The sequence below is a fragment of the Rutilus rutilus genome (assembly GCF_951802725.1).
Source record: "Rutilus rutilus genome assembly, chromosome: 16".
Lineage (NCBI taxonomy): Eukaryota > Metazoa > Chordata > Actinopteri > Cypriniformes > Leuciscidae > Rutilus > Rutilus rutilus.
In genome coordinates, this window is record NC_140224.1 from 11,035,165 (window position 1) to 11,051,491 (window position 16,327).

At 39.9% G+C, this 16,327-nt stretch overlaps 1 protein-coding gene across 1 annotated transcript in view; it reads left to right on the plus strand.

Annotated features, from left to right (window-relative positions):
* Positions 1–16,327, plus strand: part of grid1b (glutamate receptor, ionotropic, delta 1b) — a 452,122-nt gene that overhangs the window by 361,672 nt on the left and 74,123 nt on the right. Inside the window, exon 5 of the mRNA XM_084434270.1 lies at positions 11,365–11,418. Coding sequence (XP_084290396.1) covers positions 11,365–11,418 — 54 coding nt within the window. The remainder of the gene's footprint in view (positions 1–11,364; positions 11,419–16,327) is intronic.

Consider the following 16,327-nt stretch of genomic DNA (forward strand, 5'->3'; position numbering starts at 1 on the left):
TCAAGTATGGGTATGATTCTCCCCTCCAGTACACAAATAGTAGGCTATTAGCACATCATTCTATTGTTGTCATTCTAGAATCCTTTGATAACCCCTTCCATCTGCAGGTGTCTGAGGGACAGACAGGGATACAAACGTCAACTCTGTGGTGACAAACACCAATGATAGAATGAGCACTATGTTAATGGGGTGACATAATCTCACTGAATGGAAATTCAATCGACTTTCCTCGACCGAAAGGACAGAGGAATTTTAACACCATTTTCGCTATTGTTTTCCTATTCTAAAAAAGAATTGTATTAAACAGATCGGTGGAAGCAAAAGATATTAAAAGATACTAAGAACACTTTTTTTAATACATTTTTCATTCCAATGTTTAATTGTATGGAAATATAAAATCCTAGTGTTGATTACAAGGGTGAGTGAATGTGTGTATGTATTTCAAGGGTGTTTCACATGTTGCTGCAAAGATGGTTATTGAATGCATAACCTCCTCCGGCTTTACATTATTCACATCTAATATGTAATAGTAATAGAACTCTAAAAACCTTCATCCAGCTAGAACAATAAAGGACCTTCAGAAACTGAACACAAGGCCAAGTGGTCTGAGAAACCTTGTTTATCTCAAGAAGCCTTTGTTGATCTGGAGGGAGTTTGAATTAGCCTGCGGGGGTGTAAAATCAGCATGTAAAGTATGTTTAAGGATGTCTACAAAGCTTACCATCCAAGACACATTCTCTCTCTTGTGCCATACTGATGAGTGACAATGCCATATTTAGTATTGCTGTGGAAGTTTATCTTAAAAAGCAATAGTGGTCACCAGTTTGTTTTTGCAATATTAACTTTCATTGAGAACTTATTTTTAATAAGACAAATCTTAAACCCAAACTTAATGGAGTGTGTTAAACACATTTTCTTTTTCTTTTTTTACACTATTGGTTAGGTTTGGGGTTAAGTTTAAGATAGGTGGAACGTTGTTTCAAAAGTGATTAGGGTAAGGTTAGGGTTAGGGTTAGTCATTAACCTTTTAGTGCCACTCACCTAACATGCCATTTCTGAACTGATCCAATACATACAACAGCAAACAAAACGTTTCCAGATTCTTATTCATCTCTTTTGGATAACACTGAACAAACTTTTAGTGGCCCTCACTGAATATTTCAATTTGAAAGTGTCGCAAAACGAGCAAAAGCAACAAAATATAATTTTGTGGAAATGTCACCATAGGCACATTTTTCCAATGAGCCTGGGTTGTGAATATTTTAATAATGATAAGATGGGTAACACTTTCTATGAAGCCTGTATTTATAACACTTTATAAGGGAATTCATATATATATAACACATGCATAATTCCTTATAAACAATGTTATGTGTTGTATATCATCTGCTAAATAATCATAACAACAGTTACAATACATTATAATATATTATACACAAACTCCCTGAAAATGTGGACGTTCAGTGTTGCAACAAGACTGTGTCATATTGTTGTCAAATAAACAAGTAGCTGTTCTGCTAGTTCTGAGACCTGTATGAATACTGTATATATATAGTTAAAGAATGAATTCAGTTGCTACTGTATGGAAAGAAAACAAAATAATAAGTAAGAAGTGTCAGAGCCAGACATTGTAAACATACAGGGCATCTATGTGGTCATTTCTAATTCGTGACTGTTGGTTTGATTTGCTCTTTTGCACTTTTTTGGGCTTCAAAATCTCGACCCCCTTTTACTGCCATTATAAAGCTTGGAAGAGCAAGGACATTTTTAATATAACTCCGATTGTATGCATCTGAAAGAAGAAATTAATATACACCTAGGATGGCTTGAGGGTTAGTAAATCATGAGGTAGTTTTAATTTTTGGGTGAATTAACACCTTAACTGACAAATGTGGTACAGTTGAATAAATGTAATGGGCTGCCCTAATTGCAAATCAGCGGTCTCCAACAATGGCAATTAAATGTGGGATTCAGAATTCAGAAGTGAATAATATTAGACATTTTCAATGAGTGTGGGTTTGTTCCAATTCTTCAGTTTGCTGCTTATGAATGCACTGTAAATATACAAAATATACAGCACACAGAGCTGACATTAGCTGTCAGCTGATAATCTTTGAGCTAGCTTGCAATCTGTCAGGTTACAGTTTACACACCATAGCAGGGCTCAATGATACAATTTTTTCGTTTCAACTGGCCCAATTGGGTCAGTGGTTCAGTTTTTTGCATGCCTTGTTAACATTTTCACTGACCCTGCCACAAAAAAAGTAAAAGTAAAATTAATTTGTTTTTGTTGTTTTTGACCCATGTAACCCTGTATTCTGACAAATGGTTGTTAGGACAGTCAGTGTAAGCCACAGCAATAGTGACCAATGAGGAAGAGTGTTTCCCTCTTTTCCACCTCGCTTTTAAAATTTTTATGAATGCCTGAGTGGCCATGCGCATTTTACTTTTGCTAAACTTTTCGAATTAGTGGCAATTCGGGGGTGGCAATTTTTTGAATGGTGGGTTCATTATTATCCTTAATGAAAAACACAACAACAAAACAAAACAGTACAATGACAAACTCACTTAGTATAACGATTTGGTCCACTGGAGGCAAGTTGAAGTGAGAACACAAATGCAATTTATTAACAAAACGTGATCAAACAAAACAAAGGCATGAAACTGGAAACTCAAAACAAGAACATCAACAGGAAACACAATACTCAACCAACACACAGGGCAAACATGAGGGCTTAAATACACAGACTAATTACAAGACAAGGAACACCTGTGAACAATGATCCGACGATTAACCAATGACAAGACACATGGCAGGATCACATGACAAACAGGGAATCACATGACAAGACACAAAAACAAAACCCAAAACGTGACATATTTAAAAGAAAACATGTCAGACAGATTTAGAGGTTTTTGCATCTGAACTGAATATATATATATATATATATATATATATATACATACATATATACACATATATACAGTATATATATATATATATACTGACTTTCTGGAGAAGAGAAATATATGTATTTGAGGTGTGGGATTTAAAAAACAAGGGTTGATATGTTTTGTGGTTGACAAGGAGAAAATAAAAAGAGATTATTATGTCACTTGTGAATCCTGTTCAGTGAAAGAGACCTGAATTTGCTAGTGTGATTAATGTCACTGCCGTACACCCTGGCAGGTATGAAAGGCAGGAGCACTGAGGATCCTCACCCTTCTTCCAGCTTTTAATAGCTGATGTTTGTATGTGGCTTACGAACCCAGGGTGTACTAGTGTCTGCTTGCTCCTTGAGTAGAACCCCCTTTTTTTTGCTTCCACTCTGGGTGTGGTCGCAGTGAGATGAGTACAGCAGCGTACTTGATAGCGTAACTGTGCTCGCTCTGTCTACTCCAGTTATCTCTGTATGTATATTTTAGGCAACAATAAAATGAAGAATGTTATAAAAACATCTCTGCCTCTTCGTTTTCATTTTAAAAATCTTAAACATATTAATAGCTACACAAATGTGGTTCAGGCAACGTGTACATTGATTATCTTCACTGCATGTATCTTTATAACAAAATGAAATATTAAACACTAACCTTAATTGGTGCGAGATGCATTCTGGGATACCTGGCTGTCTCAAATCCGCACAAGTCACCTCTCATTGCATCCTCGATAAAAGGGGCGATCAAGAACACATCCAGGGATTTGAACTTTATTTGGCTGGATGTGAACTTCGAATTGTAACAGTACTTGGGCAGCGACTGATGACGTTTCACAAATCCACAAGAACACAAATATAAAAAAGAACAGATATTGAGAAACGGCTCAAGTACATAGTTGTGGTATAATTTGAACTAAGGCAATTTGAAATTTTTGAAGTTTCAGAATTAACAGAAGTAAAAAAAAAAGTGTGCAGCACGATCAGTCAGCCCGCAAGGAGGCTGAATGCTAGCATTGTGAGTGACTACCGCTCAGAACGCTGCTCTCCTGCCAGGCGCTCTTCAAAGAGGGCGCTTTGGCTCGCATTCCTCGCGGCTCAGGTCCCGCTTTTGCCGAGGCAGAGCAGCTGCTCAAGTTGGTGGGTTTGCAAATGGATCTGACAGAGGGGTTAGAGATGGGCCTTCACCTGCCAAATCCAGTGTTTCGTCTCAGGGTCAGGAAGCATGCTTTGCGGTTACTTCCACCCCGAGTGAAGCACCGGCACTACAATCATCTGGTTCTGAGATGCTGGATGTTGTTAGTATCGAGACAGGAGATACTAAAGAATCGTCACTTCAGTCTTCTGCATGTGAGGAGCTAGTGGAGGTTATTACTCATTAAACTAAACATTGACTGGATGGCCAAGAAACAGGAGCTTCGTCATAAAAGCAAACTAGACGAACGCTTTTTGCCGCCACGTAAACAACCACCTTGGCTTGCCGTTCTTACCTGACCTCCACACTGAGGTGTCAAGGTTGTGGAAGAGATCGGTTTCTTACTGTGTTTAGCCCACAAACGTCAAGGTATTCTCATATCCATGTGCTTAAACAACACAGTTATGGAGCGATGCCCAGAGCCGAAGAGACTCTTGCGGGCCATCTCTCCCCTGAGTCAGCATCGTCCCTCCAAGCCCAAACATTCCCACCAAGCCACTGAGAGCTAAATCGGCATTGGTGGGTAAGGCGTATTCGGCGGCAGGTCAGGCCACGGCATGTCTGCACACAATGTCCATCTTGCAGGCATACCCAGCTGACCCACATACCATTAGAGACCTGGTTGATAGCGAGGATGTCAGCTCTGACGTCATTCAAGAGCTGCATCAGGCATTAGTGTCAGGCTTCTTAGGGTAGTCCCCTCTGGGGGAAGACGGTTTCCACCTCATTATACAGTGCTGTCTCCCTTAGGTGCCCTCAGGGGGCCATTCTGCTAACCCCACCTTCTCGTGTGTCTCGGAGCGCAGCGGTTCCCAGGGGTTTCCCTATCCGATCATCTGCCCGAAAACGTAGCGGCGTCAGGGTGCTTGCTCCCTCCGAGGAGGGCTCCAGAGCAGTCAAGTCAGTCGTTCCCTGCCGGTTCACTGCTTCAGGGCACTGTGCTTGCTGCTCAACCTACACCTGAGGCCAGTCTCAATATTTTTTGGCAGAGTGGGTACGTCTGCCAAATATATCATGTTGAGTCCTGCAGACAGTTGAAAAGGGCTACACTTTTCAGTTCAGGTCTCACCCACCCTGGTTCAGCGGTGTCCTACCCACAGTGGTGGGCCCCGAGCAGGCTTTGGTTATGGAGCAAGAATTAAAGGCTCCTCTCTGCGAAAGGAGGCTATAGAACGGGTTCCTTCTCCCAGCAGGGAGTCTGGGTTTTACAGCCGGTACTTTATTGTTCCGAAAAAGAATGGAGGGTTGCATCTGAGTCTAGATCTGCACCAACTAAATTGCTAGGCAAGCTCAAATTCAAGATGCTTACTCTGAAGCAAAATGTGTCACAAATCAAGTCTGAGGACAGATTTGTCACAATAGATCTCAAGGACATATACTTCCACTTATCTATCCTCTCACCACACAGGAAGTTTCTGAGGTTCACTTTCGGGGGCGAAGCGTACCAATATCAAGATCTTCCTTTCGGTCTAGTTTTGCCACCTCGAATTTTCACTAAGTGTGTGGATACAGCCCTGGCTCCTCTCCACGGACTTGGCCCACCATTGGCACCAAACCCCTGTTTCGCTTCTGCTGCATCACCCTCATGGACTTTTGTTTTTTTGTTCTGCTCTTTTTGTGCTCTGTGTCTGTCCTTGGACTTTTATGTTGAAGTGGTTCCTGTGCTAAATTTGTAGTCCGTTTTTAGTCTTTCTTTTTGATTAGTTTTCCCCAGGTGTTTCCTATTAGCTACTCCCCCTTGTTATCTTGTTAAGCTTGTTTACCCTGGTGTGTATATAAGCCCTAGTGTTTTCCTTGAAACTTTGTCAGTCGTTGTTTGATGTAATGCTCCTTACATTACAAATATTTCCTCATCTGCAAATCCCACAGTGAAAGCATAGCCACTCAACATCAAACTTATATCAATGTATTGAGTCCATTGAGGGGTATGTGACTTAACAAGGTATATCTTCCATTAAACCAAATTTAAAAATGTCCTTAAATGCTGTATCTTTAAAATCCACAAAAGGCAGCTCCAAAATCCTCAATGTCCTGGTCAGCTTGATGGAGGCGGAGAAGTCAAACTGCTGGCTTCATTGTTTGGTCTTGCTTTCTGTCACGATATCCACTGATGGCGAGTAGAGTTTAGAACCCAGTTTATTGAAATAAAATACAAAAACCAAACTAAAGCATGACATAAACTTAAGTACTAGAACATGACTTGAATTGAACAGAAATGACTTGACTAAAAACAGGCTTGACAATACTTACCAACAGCAGGGGCCCGGTCTTTGTACGTCGCTAACTCACTTAGCTGGATTTGATTGTTGGCGATTTGGCATGATCTTGGATTGTTTGGTTCTTCGACGCTCATCCTGGACTTGCTGTCATAGCACAGGTGCACAAACTTAAACCTGCTCGTGAGCAGGCTTATTTCATGTTAACAGGATTAGACTGCGGCTTCATAAGCGGAGTTGATACGGGAAGTCCAGCGCAGCGTGATAATGCACTTTCTGAGATATATATTTTTTCTCGTGACTCGTGAGATTGTCGTTTACATTATTAATTTGTTGAAAACGCACATTTATTTGCAACTTGTCGGAGTCGGGCTTTAACTACAGCACCAACTGTTTGCATTGCCCTAAGATTATTTGCGAGTGGCTCTTTCCTTTACACTATTGGAGATGCGGAGAACTTGATGGAAAGTGCTGTCTGTCGTGTCATTCGGAGTTTACCTGGCGCTTTTAGGTTTAAAAAACAGTTTTAGGTTTTTCTTGTGGCATTTCCAAGCCACTTCAGACCCAATGATGTAAAGCAGTTTTTTTAAAGCAGTTTTTTTTTTTTTTTACTATCATAATTTTTTATGAAGATCATGCAATCATGACCATGCCGATGTCACTCAGGCTTCACTAACGTGATTGGTACCATAGACTATATAGGCAACACCATAGACTGCCATCAAGGCCTCAATGAAGGGGATTATGTGAACAGAAAGGGGGTTCACAGTGTAAATGTGCAGCCCAGATACTATTGTGATTCTTAATATTCCAGATTAGTAATATTATATCATATAAAAAAAGGCAGTTGACTAAAATCTTCCATATCACAAATGTGAAAGCAAAATGGCCAGGATCTGTGCATGACTTAAGAATTTTTCAGAGATTCACGTTAATGCACATTTTTTTGAAAGTGGTAAGGAAAGTTCCACAATTAAATATCAAGCTCACTGTATTACATACACTTATGCTGATCCTAACAGAACTGCATTTTTTCATAGGTGATTATGACACGTTCCTGCCTGCAGACAGGTGTTTTATGACCCCATTCCCTGACCCAAACCAATTACAATGCAGCTCTAGCCAGGACAAGGGCACACAATGAAATGAACTTTGGCTAACTAAAGCGAAGATTTCAGTGTCTGAAAAGTCTGAGGGTTGCACACCTGACAGGGCCTGTGACATTGTTGCATGTGCCATATTACACAACATTGCAAAAAAAACTTTTTCATTAAATGTTTAATAAAAGACAAATATGCTTAGTTCCTTGAGTTTTATTTCAATTGTTCTTTGTAAAGAAAAGCCAGTGGTCAAGTGCCTGCAACAAGAGATATTAGACACATGCCTCATGCAACAAATAAAAAGGAAAAGTTGGCTATACACTGCCCACCTGTAGGCCTATGTCTCCTTTGTCTGTGCAGACTCTTCTGTAGGCCTTTCTGTAGATGTGGAATCATGCAACTTATATTGCAGCCATAAAGCATACAAGTATAAATTAAGTAAAGTTATTTATGCACTTGCAGGTAGGCTAGTTCCTCCATATGACAGTTGTCTGAGAGGGTTTATTCACTGTCCAGTGCAATGGAAACAAATGGACATTACAAAGTCTTATACTTTCTTTCCTTTGGAAAGTTAGAAAATGTCCACTTACTGCACATATTTCAGCCACCACTTTCTTGGGAACAGATACAAGTGTTGGTGTATTATGTAAAAGTGCACAAAAGAGGAAAACACAATGTCATTACAATGACCTACACTCGGGAAAAATGTGAGCAATAACTCATGGCAAAATATTTTTTACATTAACATAAGTTTATCAGTTTTCACTTTCACAAGTCAAAGCAATTCATCATTACTCAAGATGTAAAAGTTTAAATGACTATACGGCCTTAATTTAATGCAGCAAAAATTATTTTACAGTGCGTAGGCTACTAAGATCTTTTTTTTTTCTCAGCCTTTTTCTTGGTTGCTTTTAGAAACAGACAACCATTTATTTAACAGTGCCTTTTATAAAAGAGACTATAATATAACTAAAAATTACCATTATGTAGAATATTTTTGTACTTCACTTTTATTTGTTCCCATGTTCTAGTGTGGTGACTGATATTACAATGAACAAAGTAATTATGCAATTATTAAAATACAAAAATATAGGCTAATAAGTGATAAATACATCTAACATCGCCACTTCTAACGGATTTAAATTGTCTGCTACTTTTTGCCAGCACTCTCTCCTGGCTTTTGCAGACTTTGAGGTGTTCCCTGGCGTTTTAATTAAACATTAAAATTCCGAATAAACTTCGACTATTAGTTCTTGCTCTGCTGAGGAGAAAAACTGTGCGCGCTCTTTGGCCACGCTGAGCAGCCAATAGCAGCGTTGCTGATCAATGTTTCTACTATCAATACATTTCCCCTTTTATACCAGCGCATGAACGCGCAATTATCTCAGATAACTCAATCCAGCTATACTAATCATATCCGGCAGGTGTGTTTGAACAACCTAATTAGCCAGATCATGATTAGCACGATGATATCATCTTGGATGTGTAATTTGATCTCGGATGTTTTAAGCAACGTACGAAGAACGGGCCCCAGGTTACTAACAAACAAAGCTCTATTTACCTAAAGACTAATGACTAACAATATACAAATTGACCAAAATGCCAAACCAAAACCTGTATATTGTAACGCTGAGTTTATACGTGTTCATGAAGGTAATACGAGGTTAATTAGATAAATACAAGAATAATAGCCAACCTGCGAAACAGCATGCAAAAACATAACACGAACAATACAAAGAAGTGAGCACTGTCACAATTGTGTTTTGTTTAGTTTGTTTTCATTGGACTTGTTTGCCTGTCATCCCATGTTACGTGTCATCTTCATTGTCATTATCAGTTCATCTGTATCACCTGTGTTCAGATAATCATCGTCATCTGTGTTTCTGTCAGGACCACTACCGTCAAATATGATTGACAATTAGCATACAGTTTGGATTGGCGGTATGGTTCCGTTCTGGGCGAGAACTCCCTGCACATCCATGCAGCCTAGCATGGATACGAGCAGGGAGAGCAGCAATAATCCCCCTTGGGGTAAACAGAACAGAACCAACATGAAAATTTGCAAATATATTTAATTCAAGATTTTAAAAGTACAACATATTCGATAATTATTCTGATTCAAGGGGAATCAGAATGTCAAATCCTGACTGGGCGAGAGGAGGAGCTGGGGATGGAGGAGGGTAATTAGCTCCTGAGAAACGCGATAGCTGCTGATAAAACTGAAGGAGCTTATGTATACAGTGATAGGTGTCGTATTCCTATAGGTAGATGTGGATCAGCTGATGCGAGCTTGACTAACGTGACCTGCCAGAACTAATGCTACGCTTGATTTGCATTTAAGTTCCGTCTGTTTAGTCAATCTTTGTCTGATCTACGTTGTGTATAGTGTGTGTTGCTGCCTGTTCTGCTATCATTTATATTATTACCGTTAAACCTTCGTGTTGGAAATATATCCTCATCTTTGTCTGCCTTCCTGCAACCACACGTGACAAACACAAGCAGGAACTTAAATACATAGAGATGATTAACTAAAAGATAAACAGCTGTGACGATGAGTGTTAGTGTCCATGGTGACTGATGAGTGGCGGGAAACTAGAACAAAGGAACACATGTGACGAGAAAAAAACAAATATTTTCCAACATATTCTCAGTATACATTGGTAAAGAAAATGAAATTAAAAGAATTAAAACTAAATGTGATCGGTTCTTCAAATAGGCAAAGGCCAATTAATATTTCCAAATGTCTGCACAAGTTGTATGTCTTGTATATTGTCACATTGTGACTCACCGAGGACCAGAGGGCTTGTTTTACATTCGATTAATATTCTAAAAGGTTTTTTTTTTTTAAATTAGACTAAAACATGAAAGTCTTCCTCCAGATTCTACTGTCAAATGCATTTTTAATATTTGCTTGACATTTGAGCAGAAGGTCAGGCTCATTATGTCAGCGTGTAATGAACAGAAATGGAAGGACATGGAGTTAGTAAGGCAGAAAATAGTGGTGGCCAAAAGTTGCATGTTTGTGTTAAACAAGACCTTACATTTTGGTTGAGACATAATGCGCATTACTGTGGATTACAGTGTATTAAGATGATACATGATACGAGTATTTTAAAAAGTAGATTGTTTGACACTGTGTACTAGCTTGAGTGATATAGTATAATCAGTTGCCTCAGACCACACCACTAATCCTACCCAAACGTATAATACGCACGTACCCCACACCACTAATCTTACCCAAACGTATAATACACACGTACCCCACACCACTAATCTTACCCTAGGGGTTTACAGTGTGTATCATATGGACGTAAAAACTCATTTTTGCGTATAAATTGCACAATAAATACAATGTGTGCTATAAAGATGCATTTCATGAGATCGGGTTGCTTATATGTTGGTTTTGTATCAAGTGGTGCTTATTGTATTGTGTTTTATTATTTTGATGTGGATGTGTATTGATGTGAATTGATGTAAACATAACAGTAAAGGTTATGTGATGCAAGACATTTTTTGGAAGAGATTCCAACAATAAAGTGAAATTGAATTGAACTGAATTGAATTTGCACTGTAACAAGGACACATTCAAATAAAGTATAGCCAAATAATTGACTCCAGGCTGTTGAACTAATCGAAAAGTAATGCACAACCGAGATGAAACCACCTTACATAACTACCTCTGGTGTGCATTATTTCACTTCAGTTCAGCTGCCCGTCATCAATTATCCCTTAATTAATTTATTTACATTTTTAATTATGATGGTACATCACATTTTAAATACATATTTTTAAATACAATCAATCCAGCAAATTTGGTTGGGTTAGGGCTCCAACCTAATGTAGTTTCAAACCATCTCATGCTCAATTACATCTGCCACAAACTGCTCACATTGATTTATTCTCTATTTGTTTCTCTATAGGCTGTGGAGACTAACCTGGCCTCAAAAGACAGTCACTGGGTGTTTGTGAATGAGGTAAGGGAAGATTTATTTTTTATCTCTTTCATGTTCAGGTGTTTTCTTAGGCAGTTGTGGCCTAATGATGAGAAAATCAGACTGGTAACCTAAAAGTTGCGGGTTTGATCCTCAATACTGGCAGGAAACGACTGAGGTACCCTTGAGCATGGCACCTTACCCCCAATTGCTTCCTGGGTGCCACAGCAAAATTGCAGCTCACTGCTCTGGGTGTGTGTTCAAGGTTTTCAGTGTGTGTGTGTTCACTACTCTTAATTTAATTTTTTTTTTTTATTGATATGTGTTTGCTTGCAGCAATAGATTATCTCTGCTCTTGGCAGTCTGAAATTCACTTCAGTGGGACATACAGTGGGAATCATGCAAACGAAATGCGCATGGAACAATTCCCAATCTTTACACTTGGTTCTAAGTAGGTTGTGCAAGGTGGAACAGCTGACTATTATCTGGCATACTTTCCTAGAACTGAACAACATTGCTCCCCCACTCTGATCTAAGGCAATGAATCGGCTATTTAAAAAGCATATAGTGCACTTGACTATACAGTGCATCAGGATACTATATGCTTGGTTGTAATATTATTCTCTATCATTTGATGAATAACTGCAGCCATTATCAATGGAAAATGTACACAAACATTAATAAAGTTCTATGTACGGCTTTCTTTCCACATAGACAGTAATGTGTTGCACTGAAGAAAAAAATAAATAAAACATAAGACATCAGTAACAACATCAGTGCATGTACAGTTTTTTTTCTCATCATTGCATTTGTTTAATGTCCATATTTTGGATATAGGTATATATATATATATATATTTTTTTTTTTTTATTCAAAATCACAATTAGTACAATAACTGTAAAGGGGTGGTCACACTACACTTTTCATTCCATTAACTTCTAATCATACATATGCGAATGCGGGAAAAAAGGAAACACAATCACATGCAAATCTCACTCCCTTCCTGTCAGCACAGGGTGGCAATATAAACGGAATAAAAAGGCTGGATCTAATTGCAAGCAGTTTTCTTTAATTAAGACAAACTCAGACATGCAACACTTCTTCAGGTTTTTAGGAAACAAAAACACAGGAAACAGAAGAACACCTATACATTGATGATATCTAACAAAAAACAGCAGAACATGAATGCTATTCAGAGAGAAACACAAGGGACTAAACGAGGTAATTAACAAGACACAAATGAGACACATAGGGCTAATCAAAAGCTAAGTCCAACTAACGCAAAACACAAACACAGACCAAATGTGATATTACACCCCCTCCCACTTAAAAAGTCATGTCCACATGCTTTAAAACAACAAAGGGAAGAGACAGAGAAAAGACAACAGTGGGAGGAGCCAGGGAGTGACCCCAAACAGAGCTGGCAGGCTGAAGGCCAATAGCCGAGCCGATGGTGGGAGGAGTCATGGTGGAGCCTTGATGTATAGGCCAGGCGAAACTAGGGGGATGCCAGACAGAGGTGGAGCTGGTGAAGGTGGAGACACAGGCAGAGCCGATGGTCTTGGAGATCAAGGTGGAACCGCGGGGACGAATGGCCAAAGTGAAGCTAGGATGCAGGAGGACTAAGGCAGAGGTGGAGCCGGTGCGACTGAAGACTGAGGTAGAGCCAGAGGGAAGGAGGAGCCCGACTGAGCCGAAGGGGTGGAGGGCCACAGAGCAGATGAAGGCCTGAAAGTGCATGGTCAAGTCAGAATGACGACTGACCAAGGCAGAGCTGGAGGGATGGATGATGGTCCCAGGTGGAGCTGGTGAACAGGAAGCCCAAGGTGGGTCAGAGCTGCTGAAAAGAGCCAGCGAAGAAGTCAAAGGGCTGAAGGGAGCCAGCAAAGACAGGGCCAAATAACTGGATAGCATGGGCAGAGGGTTACGAGATGGCCTCCTTGGCCGTAACAGGGCAGGCAGAGAGTTCAAAAACGGCCTCCTTGGCTGATGCAGGACAAACAGAGAGTTTAAAACAATATCCTTGGTCAGTACAGAACAGGCAGAGAGTTCAAACACGACCTCCTTGGACGATATGGAACAGGCAGAGAGTTCAAAAACTGCCTCCTTGGCCAATGTAGGACAAGCATAGAGTTAAAAAACGGCCACCTTGGCCAATCTGGGACAGGCAAAGCAGGTGGATGTGGGAGACAGGGTGTGAGCATCATAATCCACAGTAACATGATGCTGGATGATGAAACAGACATGGTGATAAATCTTTCACACTCCTCTTAGATTACAATGGGGTTCAATGCTTTTCTTACTGTTACAACAGATATGCATGTACAGTAGTGTGAATATTAAAAAACAGTAATCCTCAATAGACTACATTACAAATCAGCTCAGTCATTTTTTGTGAGTGCTATCAAGTTTGCATGAATCTGTAGTAAATTGAGGTGTTTATTATGTTGTATAGCTGATTGTATAGTCATTATATATTCATTAAATAAGTATCATGAAAAATGGATGCCTGAATATACTGGCAAACTAATAAAACAGTGTAGAAAGGGACTAGCATTTACAAGTAGGAAGTGTAAATGGTTGTGGATCAAATCAGCATAAAAACGATGATTAAATGATGCAGCTTTATTCAACCCTCTGAGAAAAGGCCAGTTTAAAAGGCTGTGTCTGTAATAACATAAACAGAGGCTTCAAATAAAGAAGATCACACATCCTAGGGAGAACAATTCCCATGTATTGAAGCCATCATAACCAGCACAAAACCATTTGCCAATCATCTTTGATTACTCAAGGGCAGATGGTATTTAATGGATCACATGTGATTGAAATCTCATTGGGTAACTCAATTTGGAAGTTGTGGAAGCCTCAGATTTTGTTTTAGTTAATTTTGAAGGATGATGCCTTCCTGTTAAACATGCTGTGCAGCACCACATGCTGCTGTTACATATTTTGCTGACTATAAAATGCATAGGTGTGATTGAAATTGAATAAGAAAACACCAGCTAATATTGAGCACTTTTTCCCCATTGCATATCATCGTACAAGCCATGAGTCTAAAACATTAGATGACTCTAAACAAATAAATTATCTTCAAATTGTTGCTAGGTCAAAGATGAAAGGGTTTTTTGAAGCACTTTTATTTTTTTATTAAAATTGTATCTTTTTTTTTCTTCTGTATATTAGATTGTGTCCTGTTTACATTTTTTTTTTGGGGGGGGGGGGGTGTCATACATTGTATATATATATATATATATATATATATATATTACAATTCTCAGAAGTCAAAATGCAAATTAATCGACAGGGTTCCGCACCGTTTCTCGACCCCCAACCTTAGCTAGTTGTTCTTTGGTCTCATAAGCATCAGTTTCAATCTTCTTACTGTACTGCTAGGCAGAATCCCATTCAGGAGTCTCCATTACAGTAGGATGGTCAAAAAGATTATGACCATTTTGACTAAACAACTTCCTATAGCACTCCTGAATAACCTGGTAACGAAGGGACAGGTCTTTCACCACAAGTAACCCTTTACTCTGGATTTTCTTCCTAAAAATTACTAAATCTAACTCTAGATAACCCAGATAAGGTATATCTAAGCCATATGCAGCACAAAACTGTAGCAACCCACAACTATGCAACTTTTCTTTACTCCAAGTTTCAAAATGTTGAAGACAAAACCTCTCTGAAATAGTGGTCACCATCGACCTGGTTTCCAATAAACAGGGAACCTCTACCCCACCCATAGTATTAGTAAGATAAGGACAATTACCTAATTGTTTAAAAAGGGCCTGGTTCCCACTCAAATCAGAGGGCCGAGAACCAGAAGTGTGGCTCATCAATTCAGGGGGTTAAAGATTTCCATCGGCCTACAAGGATTCAGAGAGTTACCCCACTGTGATAAGGAAGGCTGCTGCTCTGTAGATCTATGAAAATCCAAAACAAAATTACGGGCAATAAGGCCTGGTTGGTTGCAATGCCTTCAAATAAAAGAGTAATCTCGCCTAGACTGATTAAAAGCATGCTGAGACTGCAGGTGCTGCATGCTTTGAGTGAGCTGGTTAAGTTGCTCTTGTTGGGCCCTCATCATCTCCTTCAATTCAGCCAACTCTGACTGATTCTCTCGACCGCTAGAGGGTATACTATGTCCTTGGACTCCATACTGAGTATCAAGAGATGGTACAGAGTAACTTTATTTCAGCGTTTTAGGACGAATCCCTTATCAACCAACCTAATTGCCTCTTTCCTTACGTCCAAAATAGTGGACTGTGGATGGAGTCGGACATATCGCTTAAGCTCACGGCATAGGGTGTTATCCATTACGTGTTCTACAAACTGATTCCTAAGCAAAGTAGTGGAGTTAGGCATGCCACCTGGAGCGCATTGTACCACATTCTCCATCAAAGCAAAAAGGGCATGCTAAAAGTCTTGCAAGGACTTGGTCTAGTTGGTCTTGGACTTGGTCTCCACTTATTGTGGAGTTACCCTTTGAGGACTTACCTCACCAGAAAGCACACTTTATTGGATTATCACTGTGGATTGTATACACACCAGTCGACACATACACATTGGGACTTTCAACACACTAGGGCCCTTGAGGAATGTTACCTTTCGAGGAAACTCGCGCTGCGTCACTGACGACACTCTGGGGAATCCCTTCAGCAACAGCGCTCCTGAAGAACGTGTGCAACTTAGTCCAATCCTGATTAGTGCTACGTCATGCCGTGACACGTGCCAGTGGAATCCAGAAGCTATAAGTTCCCTGCCCTCGTTTTATTCTGGGTGGGGACACACACAACGTGTGTTAGCTGTTTGGGAGCACAGCATGCTCTGTCAGCCCTCGAGGGGATTGAATGTGAGAATTTTGCGCGTCTGCCTTTAAGAACGCTCCGCTCCTAGCTGGCGCTGTTTGACCAAAGCGGCCAGCTCTGCGCTCCATGCGGTGCGGGTCCCA